This window comes from Ptiloglossa arizonensis, chromosome 11 (genome assembly GCF_051014685.1).
Source record: "Ptiloglossa arizonensis isolate GNS036 chromosome 11, iyPtiAriz1_principal, whole genome shotgun sequence".
Classification (NCBI taxonomy): Eukaryota; Metazoa; Arthropoda; class Insecta; order Hymenoptera; family Colletidae; genus Ptiloglossa; species Ptiloglossa arizonensis.
This window is the reverse complement of record NC_135058.1, coordinates 8,426,427-8,441,590: the sequence shown is the minus strand read 5'-3', so window position 1 is coordinate 8,441,590 and position 15,164 is coordinate 8,426,427. Positions and strand designations below refer to the sequence as shown.

Below are 15,164 nucleotides of genomic sequence, written 5' to 3'. Positions count from 1 at the left end.
ATCGATTTCGGTGAACGCGAGAATGGAACGTATATCGGGTGTAAATTGGACGACTTGTGAAAGGAAACGATCGAGACGAACGGAAGTGGTAATTCCGTAAAAAGTTTTCCACGTACGAGAATGTTCTCGATAGAAATATTCGATGATTCGTATTTGTTATTTCGTAGAATCCCTAACGACAGTAACGTTATTTGAAAGTTTACCGGTACGATAAAGAAGCTCTGCTTCAACCGGTCACAATTTACTTTTAATACGAAAGAAAACCAATCGACAGATCGATAAATTCACTCGAATAAATTCATACATTGTTACATTTGTCGTAATTTAAATACACGATTCTACTCTCGTTAAGCTCGTCTTTCATCCTATCAAATTTCTAAGCTCTGGATTCCGTATTATTGTTTTTATTTTTGGTTCAACCGATCGATCGTTCATCCGATCGGGATAATCCTAATGTCTACCGTATTAGGATTCATTGACACGTCCAACGTAGCGTTGAATTTTCGATAGCGACCCACCGTCTCTTTGTTTCGATTTCACGTGCCCTGGAACGCGCGATATCTCGAGAATGCCAACGTGTTCCCTCTCAAAGGTTCTCACAAAGAACTACGCGAAGCCTAGCAAAGGGACCCGATAAAAGCCCCGAGGGCTTTGTACACTTCGACTCTATCTTTTATCAAAACAGATTCCGCGTTCCAAGACCACAGAATTATAATTTCGTGTTCTTAAACTCTTTGACCAGATTTTACCAGAGGCTGTTACACTAATCGCGTCGACGAAAAGATATCGCGCAAACTTCCAAACGCAAATGTTTTTCTTTCTATAGAGTATGCTTCGAAATCGAAAGTTAAAGGAACGTTGGAACCTTTCCCGAGCTGTACCATCGATATCGCGATAGATGCGAAACGATACTATTATCGTCGACGACAACCGAGCAATTTTAAACGTTTGCGCGACAGTTCATTGGTTACAAAAATCTGATCGCTATCGTAGAAATTTCAAACGCAAATTGCTCCGTCTCGTGGTAAATCGACGATGTAAGATTCAAATCACGTTGGTTACAAGATCGATACAATTTGACAGAAGAATCGACCTAACGGACCAAATGTACTGCTGGGCGATGAAACCATCTGTCTCGAAAGGAACGCGGCTCTCATTGGTCAGAATTTCGTCCACTAGCAACGCGCACTGCCAGCGGTCTTTAAACAGCGCCATCTATCGAGCACCGTTGATATTACACTCCTCGAGTGCACAACAAGACGCAGGAAAGCATCGGAGAAACGTTTCCTTAACTACACGGCGTCCCCAGGGAGGTATCTCTTCACCCACCAACGCTACAAATGTTCCAAACTGTACACGTATCAGCTCGGAAGTGTTCCCATTCTACTTTGTTCACCGAAGTGACCGAAGTTTCAATTCGAGTTGTTTTTCCTGTTTCGACGAAACGCGTACACCGTCACGTGGTGAACTAATTTTAATTTCCTTCACGCCTAGTTTCGACCCCGTGATCCGCTCACGGTTTTTCAGCGAACGACCCACCGTGGCATCGATACTCGCTCGTACGTGGAAATTATTTATTTGCGGAGACCGGTGATCGATCGTGGCTCTCTTTCTCTAAACGAGGGAAAAAAGAGTCGCTAGTTCCAACCTCGTGTCCTGGGATTCTTGGAAATCGTTTCTCGCCAAGTGTAACACGATCGCGGAACTCGTTGCACGAGCGGGCAACTCGCAGGTGGAGCGCACGGATATCGTTGTCCAAAAGTCCCAGCTGGCGAGTTATCGACGAACGGAATAAGTTACCGTGTGTAAAGCTTCCTGAATCTTTCATTCGGAGACTGTCGAAGCCTACCTACGGTCTGCGCGAGTTCTCGGTATCCGTCAATTTGCGACAGGATTAACTCGCGTAGCGAACTGCCGAACAGTACCACAGGTATTTCATTTTCCACATTGGTCGACGGTGATCGTAACTTGGGTGGTTTTGGACAGCTGCGAAATATCTGAAAAGCAACCGAGGATCTTTTCCAGATCTTGAATCTTTATTAATAAAGTGGCTGCACCTCTCGCACTTTCCACTAGAAGGAAACTGCCCAACTTTTTGGTGTACAAGGCATGTTAGAATGCCTTATCGATGAATGTACCAGCAGACTCGGGACGAAACCTTTTCCCTTCTCCTATTTTCACCAGCTCACTCTTCCTTTATCACATCCTCCAGAAGTCGTCAGAGTAATGTTTCCAAGAACTCCAGCTAGACATCGAGAAGGAAAAACTCCTATCTTTCCTCATCTTTCGACGCAAAACTAACCCAACCGTGCCCAATCGTGTCCACTTGTCCAATATACCGATGTACCAATAGTAACGCGCAACAAATCCGTGTAAATAACGAGTACAGGCTACAAAAATCTTCGATCGTTCGTCACGTTGCGTTCGATCATTCTGTACACAACTAAGGAGTCCACAGTAAAGTGGACAGTTCAAGGGTCAAGTGTGACCGAATACGGATCTACGATCGAAGCAATTTCATCGTTTGTATCACCAACGATCCTCGATGACGTTAATTTGCTCTTCGGGAAGCAGATAACGGACGAGACAATTCAACTTTGACATCTCTCGACTCTATCGGTAAACGGGGACGATGATGCTGTCGGGTACGCGCGATGGTCGAGAATCTCCAGGTTTCTCAGGTTGGGTTTCGTTGGTCGACGAACGGGTTGAAAAGTTTTCGTCACGCGGTTCGGGAATACTGTGCACAGCGTGCGAGATTCCCGGAACGAAACACGGAAATGCAAACAGGGTGGGTCGGCGGGGGACGAGGGAAGGGGGAGGGGGTTAGGGGGCGCGTTCCGCGAATTGTCCACAAAGAACAATCGCTTTCAATCGTGTTTCCGAGTGCGGCGCGGAGAGGGGTGTCGCACAATGGCCGTTGACAGAAAGTCAGCGGTAAAAGTACGTTTAATTCCGCGCGCGATAAGTATCGGAGGGGGTGTGAAGGGGTCGTGCGCGCGGGTCGACGCCGGTAACGGGGGTTCGCGACCCTTAAGTACGCAACCGGACGATTATACAAGGGTCGCGTGTCGCCAGACACTTAGTCCTCGGCTCTCATTCGACGTATGTACAACTTTCGTTGCTGTATACACAGACGGCGGACCGTGGAGGGAGGAGGGCAACCTGGGGGCCGGGGTAGGCGGGTTAAAAGTTCGCTAACGAGCGATACGGGGGCCGCGTACGAAAAAAAAGAAGAAGAAAGAAGAAAAAAAAAAGAAAAACAAGACTTTTACTGCCCCGTGCGCAACGTCGTTGTCCCCGGGTTGCTTTTCAAGGGACGGTCCTTAAACGCGCCCTTACGAGGCCCGAACTCGTTCCCCCGTCGACGACGAGATCTGGGTTACCTTGTCGCAGGTGGTGGAGGGAGGAGAGGGGAAGTGGCCGTTCCTGGTCCTCCCTCTCTGACGTTCGCTCTTTCTACCTCCTTTTTACCGTCTCTTTCTCTCTCTATTTTTTCTACCTCCGTTTTACTCCCTTGGATTCTCCCTTTTCCAGTTTTCTTTCCTCTCTCACCGCCCCTAACTCTCTTCCGTGTCTAGGACTCTTTTACTCTCCTTCTCTCTACCACTGTCTATCTTTTACTTCCCCTCAATCACTACCTCTATTTCACTCTCTCAGTCGCAACCTTTTTTTTACTCTCTCCACCGCTAACCCTTTGCTCTCTCCAACTTTACCTTCTTTTTAATCTGTTTAATTATCTCTCTCTCTCTCTCTCTCTCTCTACGTTTCTTTTATTACCTCTCTTTTCTCTTTCTCTACCACTACCTCTCTCTTACTCTTTCTCTACCACTACTTCTCTCTTACTCTTTCTCTACCATTACTTCTCTCTTACTCTTCCTCTACCACTACTTCTCTTTTACTCTTTCTCTACCACTATCTCTTTCTTACTCTTCCTCTATCACTACTTCTCTCTTACTCTTTCTGTATCACTACCTCTCTCTTACTCTTCCTCTATCACTACTTCTCTTCTATTCTCTCTCTACCGTTACATCCCTCTCACTCACTCTCTCCCCCTATCTCTCTCTTACTTCCTCTCTACTAATACCTCTCCTATCACTCTCTCTACCACTACTTTTTTCATTCCTCCCTTCCACCACCACCACCTTTCTGTTACTCTCTCTCTCTCTCTCTCCCCTTCTATCTCTTTCGTTCCACCCTCTCAACCTCTTTTTTACTCTCTCTCTAGCGGAATCGTAAAATTCATGCGGCCCGTATAATCCCCACCTAACGGCCACGAATCTGGACAGATTAGACTTTTATAGTTGGCGTAAATTCCCCTCGACCGAGGAGATACCGTAAGGGGGCGTGGCGGGGCCCATAGGCGTGTATCGGGTTATCGTCGCTATTTCGATTATTGTAATAGGCGCGGGAATCGGACGTTTCTGCCGCGCGGAATATCGACGGGACGCGGCCCTGCGGAGAGCTCGAACGGATAGCGGAACTTTCGATGGCGGATCAACGAGTTCATGGAAACCGACGAGTCGACGGGTAACGCGCGATACCATCGACGTTGGGTCAACAGAAAACTGGGTATTCGCGTGCGAATAAATCTGCTTTATCTGGGCGCAGGGGCGGTATCCGGTCGTGGTGGGGCTCTCTTTTTTTTTTTCCTTTTTTTTCCTACCCTCCGCAAGGAACGGGGACGAGATAACGCGCCGCTGGGAACTTCGCGAATACCTCATAATCGACCAGGAAATTAAGGAATCCGTAATTTGTCCGCGGTAGCACGTGCCGCTTCCTCGTGCTCGCCGCGATATCTTCGTTCGTTCCGAAGCGTTTCCGAGAGGAATGCGTCCCGTGGCGTCAGCTGGCCATTCTGCGCGCGGAAAAAACTGACGAAGAGTTACGCGCGGACGCGTCTGGTTCGAGAACGACCTACGATCGATCTCTCGTGGACGAAAATTCGGGAAACCGACTCGGTCGGTCGATCGATCGTGGTATTTCGTAATCGTTCGTATTTCGTAATTGCCTCGAAATAGAACCAACGATGTCAACGGAGATTGCGCTCGCGAGATACCGAGGAATCGATGAAATGTCCAAGTGTACAGAAGTTACCCCGGTTGTCTTCAACGGTGTTCGAGATGGATGAAATATTTAAAACAGGGCCGGTGCTTCCAACCCGAAACGTTGAGACAGTATCCGCGAAGTACCAGGTTGTGTCAAATGATACCCGAGATAGATACGATATTTAAAATTGGGTCAGCGATGTCGACTGAACCTCTGAGATACCTAGATACCAATGAGATATCCGAGTGTGAACAAATTATCCGTGAGTTTCAAACGATGTCCAAGATAGGTGAATATTTAAAACAGAGCCAGTGATTTCAATCGAATGTCTGAGATGCCCGATACTAGAGTATTCAAAAATTATCCGGACGTTTCAAACGATACCTGAGATAGGTGAAATATTCGAAACCACCGAATCATAGGAAATGAAATGAAAACGAATAGACGGCCTTCGAAACGTAAGAATAAACCAATAATGCGTGAACGTTGCTATTTCAATTCGTCGTGTATCTCGCGTATGTTACATATCTTATAAATGATCGATTACCCGGGCAATTTTTATCTATCCAGGTATTTCATAAGTAAGAACTCTAGTTCGAGATCAATGTTTCAGGAGAGCTTTTTTGGAAAATTGAACTTAATATCCTTCGTGAGCTCGTTCGTAACGATCGGTGACGATTAAAGACCTCGCTGGAATATTCGTCGGTCAATTAATACGATTTGTATTTATGAACAGACGGTACGAACTTTAAAATTTTCCGAGGATCGATTAAACGAGCAGTGATTTTTTCCCCCGTGTCCGTCGACTCAATTTCGAGACGTTAATCGACTTCTCGATGAAATATAAATTAACCCGTGATATTCTAGGTGTTCTCAAACTCGTGTTCGAACCTACCCATTTTCTTGTTCTCTGTCTTTCTCTCCCGTTAAAAATTCTCAAAGATTCGTAACTGGATATTTACAAGCTTCGAGTTTTCACGGCAAGGTAGTATCGTTTACTCTGAAAGTTGGAGCGTGTCCGTGGGCAAAATGGTGGACTTACCGATTTATTACCGAGCTGCCGCACTCTGCACGGCAGGAAAGCATGCCTTCCCAACTGGGCCGTGATGTTCGTGGGGGTGTTTGCGTCGAAGTACGGCCCTGTGTAAATCCCGTCGAACCTCTTCACCAACGAATGAGACCTCGTGCTCACCCCTGAAAGATTCGATCAATTTTTAACCATGCGAGTTTCCAACGAATCGAATATCTCGCACCACGGGCGTTTCGAGCGCGATAGAGACGGACGAAAATTAAACGTTCTCGTTCGAAAGGATATTAAAAATAAAGATTCCTCGTAAATGGAGAGGGCGGGTCGATAAATCCACCGTGGCCGTTTAAATATCTCCGAGACCGCGAGAGTCGGGGAATATATATATATATAATATATATATTTCTTTTTTTCTTTTTTTTTTTTGACGCGAGTCGCGCGATTCGAACGGGGACGTATCGCGACGATGTTCTTTTTCTTTCTTTCTTTCTTTTTTCTTTCTTTTTTTATTTTTTCCTTTTTTTAAGGATTTAGTACACTCGAGACGGTGAAGCGTAACAGACGGCTGACTCTCGAGACTGCCGAGCGGTGAAAATCGGAACAACGCGTCCACTTTGAAATCATCCCCAGCGATTCTCGTGGGCGCGTTTCCCACGCGCGAATTTTCCTACGAAATAAATTCATTGCAACGTTTCACCGTTCGTGATACTTCACGGATCAGAATTGCCCCTAATTCGATCACGGTTCTCTTCGATTTTAGATCTATCAACGAAACTTACGAACGATTGAACCTTAACGCGTTTCGTCGGATCTTTCTCGATTCAGTTTTGTTACGATCGAAAATGTTACAGCAAACGAGACTGAGCGATATTTTCTTGGGTCCCTCGGTGCATCGTACAGCTAAAAATATAAGTTTTTTATATTCGGGATATTTTTACCGAAAGATACGTATATAATACTTTTGAAAATAACAAAAAGTAAGAGTGATCAAAGAAGCTGAAGAAAGAACACTTTGGGGTTGAACAGGAGTGTATGTTTTTTTAGTTATATTTCAATTTTTTGGTTCATGTCTAAAAGTAAATATACTCGTGCTTGTTTAAGACTTTCTTCTTGTTATTTTCAAATAGATCCCGGTCGGTGAAGCCCCGTTGTAAGAATCGAAACTATTACAGTTAAAAAGGACTCTTTAAACGATGCTTTCGACCAATAACGTATTCCATTTTCCAGCAGCGACGATTTACAAATTATTATTCGATTAAATTCAAAATTACAGTTCGGTAGAAATGTTCTTTGCCGTGCAACGCGTTTTATGACGGGAATATTATATTGTCGATCGTTAATATACCGTTATAAAAATTGAAATCAATTAGAAGGCACGTGGATGGCGTTTGAACGATAATGCAATCCGTTTCATTTTTGTCACGATCTACGTATTACTCTATCGAATTGAACGAAAATAATTATCTCTCGATAGGAGTGAAAAATATTAGAGGATGATATTTCCCCGTGTAATTTACAATAAAATTGTATTATTTCTGGATAATTAAACGATCGTTTGTGATTTGAATTAATATTTCTCATACTTGTAATTCTTACGACAAAGTAAATTGATTCGTTGTTTTGCAACGTGTTGCACGACAAAAGCGACATCGTCGTTTCGCGAATACTCGAAAAAGTGTCACGTTTTAACTTTCATTAATATTTAACGTGCGATCTGTAATAAGATTGTGTTATTTCTATAGAATCTCTTCGTAATTTGATCCCAATAATTATCACACTAATCGTTCTTTCGCTACGATTAATCCACTCGTTTTCCAATTCCTCCCTATTAACTTTCTTTGACGTCTTTCGTGTAATTTATAATAGAATCACGTTAACATTTAGAGACTTGAACGATCGTAAAATTAAGCATATTGGTTCGTAATTTGAATTAATATTTCCCGTATTGTTAATTCTCCCACAAAAATTCCGTGCAATTTATAATAAAATCACATTAACATTTACCGACTTGAACGATCGTAAAATTAAGCATATTGGTTCGTAATTTGAATTAATATTTCCCGTATTGTTAATTCTCCCGCAAAAATTCCGTGCAATTTATAATAAAATCAAATTAAAATTTACCGACTCAAACATCCATGAAACTATCTGTTCGCAATACCAATAAATACTTCCCGTGGTGTTGATTCTCCCACAAAAATGTCAATTCCGCGCAATTAATAATAAAATCACATTCACCGAGTTGAACGATCGTGAAACAGATCGTGTCTGTTCGTAATACGAATTAATATATCCCGTAGTGTTAATTCTGCCACGAAAAATGAATCGATTCGTCGGCTGCCCGAACGCGTTGGCACGCTGGACGTGGTTGCCGCGGTCGTTTCGCGAATTCACGGAAAGGTGTTACGACACGATATCGTTTCCACGTTGTAAGGTGCGGGGGCCGGGGGAGCACGGAACGTTTATCGCGGGCAAAGTTTCGCCCCCTTAACCCGAAACGTCGGCTGCGTCTTAGAAGAATACATTAACATGATTCCACGGTTACTCGCGGGGTGAGCACGAGCTTGTTACGTACGGACGAATTTACATTGTACGGATCCACTATCGGTCGCCGGTAGGTTGGACGGGGGCGGGGTTTCGGGGACGGGGGTGCGCGGACGTTCCCATGATGGAATAATAAAAGGGATCGCCGCGGAATATAGTGTATTTCGTATTCGTGACGTCCATACACGCTCGGTTCTCTCTCTATCCGGCCCTTTCACCCCTTTGCCTTTCGGAATAAATCCTATCAGAGCTTCTGCCAAGCCATCGCGCGCCTTGGGGAAATGGATACTAATCCCGGGTATATCCCGATTCCGAGGGATCCCGAAGGCGAGGGATCAGCACTCGGCTCCCGAAAAGGCAACCGTGGGCTTCGTTCCAACCGACCTTGAGGGCCCCACATCCGGTCCACCGACTCGAACCATAAAGGAAGCACGTATTTGTTCGCGCATCGTATCAAACCTCCCTCTCCGTACAACGGTACGTGATACGATACGGTACGTGTTCTCGTAGTCTTCTTCTTTTTTTCCTCTCCTCTCTTTTTTTCTTCTCTCTTTTTTCTCCCCGCCCAAAGGAAGAGGAAAACACGACCCCCTTCCCCGGAAGATCAACTTGTCCCCGGATATTACCAGCGCCGAGATATCGAGCAGCATCCGCGAGTCGTCGCGTTTATCGCGAAAGCGTTTGTCGTTCTCCGACGTGGATCCGGAAAACGCGGGGGCGAGAAACGATATCGCTCCGAGAACGGAGAACGTGGAATGCGCGCGAGAGCGTGTACGCGAACGAGCGAGTAAGCGAGACGCAAAAATCCGCGCCCCCGTTGTCTGCGGGAATCGAGAGGCGTCCCCGATTTATCGGCCGACGCTTCGAGTTCGTAAGTTTATACGAGACGCCGGGAATACGCGAGGAGAGGCGGCGAAGTAGAAGCGAGAGCCTCGATAAAACAGCTCCTCGTGGAAACTTTTTACACTTCGGAGCTATCGTTGGCAACTCGTCGTGCGCGTTATTTAACTTCGTTTCGCCCTCACCGGCGCGCTCCGACCGCCGAACGACTTTCAATCCACTTCTGAGACCCGTGCACGGCTTCCGCGGTGTATAGAATTTCTATGGGTGGGCGGGCCGGGGGGGCGTACTCCTGGCTTAAAGAGGCGTGGCGAATTAATCGTCGTTTCGCTTTTGGCTTTATTTGTCCCGCGTAGGCCGCAACGCGAACGCGATACCCCGATGCGTACACGTATACAGGGTGTACCGTTATTAATTGACGTTAACCGAGACGTCTCGCCAACGACCGATCGTAACAAAGGACAATGATGGTCTCGCGATTTCGAGAGGGGATTCGAACGGTATCGTTGGTCCTTTTAACGCGCGAGTGTTTTTAAGGTGTTTTTTTTTATTGTGTGAGATGGAAAAGGGAAAGATGGAGCACGTATCGCGTGATTTTAAGCAGCGAGTTCAAACGGGTGGTTGGTGTTCGAAGGGTGGAGAATTTGAAAGTTATTTCCAGGTGAATTTTTGTTTTATTTTGGAAGAGGGGAGGAGGAAGGTGGAACAGGTCTTTCGTGGTATCGAGAGGGGACGTGAATGGTATTATTGATTTCTTAGCGCGTGAACGTTTTTAAGGTCATTTTAAGGTCAACTTTTTATTTTATTACAAGAAGGGAAAAAGGAAAAAGGTGGAACAGATCTTCCATGATTTTGAGGAGGGGTTCAAACGGTAGGGTTGCTCTTTTAATGCGTGGACATTTTCAAGGTCATTTCGAGATTAACTTCTTTCTTTTTCTTTTTATTGTAAATTTATATTTTTCGTTTTAGGATTGTATCGCGCGTAAAAGTATGCGTCACTTTTGTTCGAATCTGTTTTTTATATATAGAGAAACATTTTTAAAGAAACGTTCACGGAACGATTATCTACCAGAGTTTAAGAGCTTTCAATATTTTTTCCAGCCGATGTTCGCGGTTTGTATTTATTTTTCATTTTACCAAAGTCTATTCGCTTGTACGCGAGCACTGGTAGCGATAGTTTGTATCCGATCGAACGGCTACAGATCGAAACGGATGTAACTCAGGAGATATTGTCCCAGTTTCTCAAACATTGTAGGAGACCAGTTTTCCGAACACTCGAGGAGATATTGTAACTATCGTTAGCCGCATTTATGTATTACTTTGCTGCGAGTTAAGTGTGGAATGCTTAACAGTTGTGGAAAAAATTGAAAGGACTTTTACTCAAGTATGGAATACTTACAGTTATGGAAAAAATTGAAAGGACGTTTATTTAAGTATGGAATACTTAACAGTAGGAGAAAAAATTGAAACGACTTTCGTTCAAGTATGGAATACTTACAGTTATGGAAAAAATTGAAAGGACATGTATTTAAATATGGAATATTTAACAGTAGGAGAAAAAAATGAAACGACTTTCATTCAAGTATGGAATATTTAATAGTTGCGAAAAAAATTGAAAGGACATTTATCCAAGTATGGAATACTTACAGTTATGGAAAAAATTGAAAGGACATTTATTTAAATATGGAATATTTAACAGTAGGAGAAAAAATTGAAACGCCTTTTATATAGACAAGTCTGTTAATTTGTAAGCCTGTTCCGAAAGAAGATGTTCAAAATGAATCGCGTCGTTTCATCTGTCGTGTCGTTGACCAGTTTTCTCAAAATGGTAGTGTACGAACGAACAGATGCACGCGAGGAAAAACAGCCACGAACGAAAATAACGAGGTTCGCGTGTTAAACTGTTGTCGCACGCGTTCCACTAGCGAACACTCGTTCGATTTCTCGCAGCTCTGAAATATCTCGAACGAACGTGTTCGAGGAATTTTAAAACGTCGTAGCTTCCACCCATACGAAATGTCCTGAAACGATTTTGAAAGTCGAGCGACATTTTGCCAGTGTAATTTCAACTTTCGTGTCATCGATTCCAATGAAAGGTCGCGAACACACTTTGGACTCGTTTCACGAACGAGTCGCGTTCTCTCGGCGTTTTTTCTTTTTTTTTTTTTTCATCATTTGTAAAAGTATTCTCACAGTGAATGTACCCGATCGGAATATTCGATACGATACATCGTTGTAACGTTCCGTTCGTTTTTATTGCACACTGCAAACACACACCGAATCAATTTTCTCGTTATTGGGAAAATTTATCGCGATACGCTTCGAACTGATTCGATGCCACCCGATTAATAAGCAAAAATCTGGAAAGCGTTCAAGACGGGAATCTATCGCGAATTCGTGCGCAATTTGTTCACAAATCGTATTTGTTCTCCCAATAATTTGTAACCGTGGTCATCGGTGTTACGCGATCCGATGAATACGATTTCGATACAAAGGTCGAAACACCGGACGCAAATGTGAAAAAGTTTTATCTCTGTAAACGTCAAAGGGTGCACGGAACTTTTCAACGACAGTGTACGTATTGAAGTTTATAACGAAATTTCGTCGCGTCCGCGTAATCGTGGATCGGTCTATTTCCTTTCTTTTGTTCCGTCTGTCTCGTGTTTCGATCGTTTCTGTAATAACTTCAGGGGTAGGTTTAAAACCAGCCTCTCCCTGAACGTCCCTATTATGTAAGGTTACTCTGTATATTGTATTTTATGTACAGACTTTACGTACTCGTGCAACAAACACGTTCAATAATAGTAATAATTCACGGAGAGGTGTACTGTCAATCGCGAAAGTCTACGTACACTTTACAAATTTGCGATATCGTGGAAAATACAAATTTTGATCATTTTATAGTTTATCGATATTTAGAAAATTTCCATAGATAGAAACTGCAATTGTACACAGACTCCTATGCAAATGTCGCAGATATATAAAAGTTTAGAAAAATTGTCCGTATATTCACAAATGAGTAAACGTTTTGCACACACGAGGGTAATAACGTGTTTAATTTAAGAAAAACATTCTATATACACTCGAGCACTGAGCACAGTAGTTTTTATTCTACTTTGGGATAAATTCAAATTTGCGTAATAATGTTACCATTTTATTGGTTTTTCGTTGGAAGTATAAACGGATCTATAATACCAAACATTTTTAATTCAATTTAATTTTGCGTACCATGTTAGATATATGTACGTACATACGTACGTAGATTTGCACGAAAGACCGTATCCGTATAATTCTTAAAGTGTCGATGAAAGAAGATAATTAATTATCCGAAACAAGCCCAGCACGAATCAACCGTTGAACGTTTCTTCGTTCCGTAATGTACTGTTCCGAAAATAGAAACTGTAAAACGTCGAGTCAAAAAAACGACTTCGCGGATTCACGTCTGCTCAATTTTACAAGATTACAGGTGGTTTTCAACCACGTCGGTAGCCGAGTTGCAACCACCACCGTCTTACGATCCGGAAGACCAGAATCGGAATTCTCCACGGGGCACTTTTATCTTTTCGCATAATTTTTGCCCCGTTTTAACGTCGCGTGTTGCCGTTGATCAGATTTCACAAGTTCTAATTTAACATTTCGGTAATTAGATTTCCCGTTCCAGTAAGTGGGCGCCATAAATTCGAATTTCACGCTTAGGAGAAAAATAGAAAACACACACACACATACACACATTAAAAACGATAATTTTTCAAAGCACGAATTCCAATTCAAAGCTTCGAAATGAAAATAAAAAAAACTTTCACTTTAAAGAGAACGATCTTTCGAGTTCGCGAAATTGTATCAATCTCATCGAGATACTAATTTTTCAAAAATTGTCCACGCTGTTCGCACGAGAACGATGAAAGTTCGCTTACCGAACGACAACGATATTAATTTATTCATCGCGTTTCTTTCCGCGCGGTGCAATATTCGTAGAACGTCCCCGCTGTGTTATTTTCGTTATTACTTTCTGCTATTTCTCACGGTCTGGCTTACTACCAGCTAAATGGACTCTCGCTCGTAACACAACCTACATCTATTACCGCGTTAAATATACCGCCTCCGTTCTTTTCTCGTTCTTTGTTCCGCTCCGCGTGGACGCAATAAGGGCGTTGCTGTTTAATTAATTAATTGATAATACAACGCAACGCGACGAGTATCCGCGGCGTGGCGCCGCGACCAATTTCTTCGAAGCCATATTTTGCCCGGTGGAAAATAATGCCAGTCATTACTGCAGCGCAAACAAAAAAGTTGCGCGTCGAGTCGAGTCGCGTCGTTTCGCGTCGAGTCGTGTCGGTCCGCGAATGACGTCACTGCGGCGAAACGTGTTAAGGGGGGCACAAGGGGAACGCATTAGCCGTATTGCCGTATTATTCAACATATTTTAAGCGACGAAACGAAAGGGCGCTGAAAGAAAGTGATATCGCGTCATCGTCGTCGTCGTGGTCGTCGTCGTCGTCGTCGTCGTCGTCGTCGCCCAGTAACCGTCCCGAGTAGAATAGGAATGTATTACGACCGCTACGAGAACGCGACGGACGAGGAAGTTATTAAAGTTCATTAACCGAGATGGAAATTGTCGTCGACGGTAATCGACTGGATACTCGGTTCGTTGCTTCCGAAATCCTCGACAAATCCGATAATACCCCCGTCTATCCCTCACCGAAAAGATTTGAAAACTTCCGTTCCGCGATTGAGAAAATAACCGTGGATTTATCATATTCGGATATCGTAATTATCCGAGATTCTTGTCAAGAGTTCTGGCCAATATACACAAACACGCGTACACACACGTACACGCGTGTACAAGTGCTTGCATATAAAATTAATTGATTCGTTCCCGGTGTGGAACATCAAACTCGATCCAACTTAACCCCCCAGGTTATTTTCGTAATTCTTGATCGATCAGTGGAAGGAGGGACACGATAATGGTTTTCAATCGGGGGTGCATTATTCGTCGGTACGAAATTGTCGACAATGTGTACATACATACCTGTAAAATATATAAATCTCTCTGTATATATATTTATATATATATACACACACACATATACACACGTATTTTCGATATTTTCTTTCGACCGCGTTCAATTTGAACGTCGTCGATTAAATTCTCTCTCTCGATCGGGCCGTGGTTTACGTAATCGCGAACACACAATGGAAAAAGCCTCCGTGTGACCGGTCCGCGAGATTCTATGTAGGAGGAACCGGCTAATTGCGAAACGGTACTTAATTAATGCTGTTTACGGAATCATCGAAAATTCCGCAACGCCCGATCGATAACGAAACGCGGCACCGGGCACCGTGTGCGCGCCGCTGTGGCGGACAAAAATCGAACGTCCGCATTGGCAAATAATATCTCGGCCAGATAAATCCACGCCCTTTCAATAACGCCCCGGTATTCATAACATTTAGAGTGCCACGGATTATTGCATTATTGGGATCGGCTGGCCGAGACAAACGCTGCTCGAGGGTTTTGTCGTTACGCTCGTCGGGCCGTGTGCCCGTGAGTTGCGTCTGGAGAACGCCCAGCGATATCTGTAATTGTCCGGTGTAATTTCACCGCGGTGCTATACGGCACCATTTTCTAGGTAGGAACACTTAGCTTCCCTGGTGGGCACGTATACGCACGCACGAACGAACGAATGCGTACACGAACACACCAAGA

At 43.9% G+C, this 15,164-nt stretch overlaps 1 protein-coding gene across 1 annotated transcript in view; it reads right to left on the bottom strand.

The window, feature by feature from the left end:
* Positions 1-15,164, bottom strand: part of LOC143152626 (zwei Ig domain protein zig-8) — a 45,015-nt gene that overhangs the window by 7,808 nt on the left and 22,043 nt on the right. Inside the window, exon 2 of the mRNA XM_076322947.1 lies at positions 6,092-6,243. Coding sequence (XP_076179062.1) covers positions 6,092-6,243 — 152 coding nt within the window. The remainder of the gene's footprint in view (positions 1-6,091; positions 6,244-15,164) is intronic.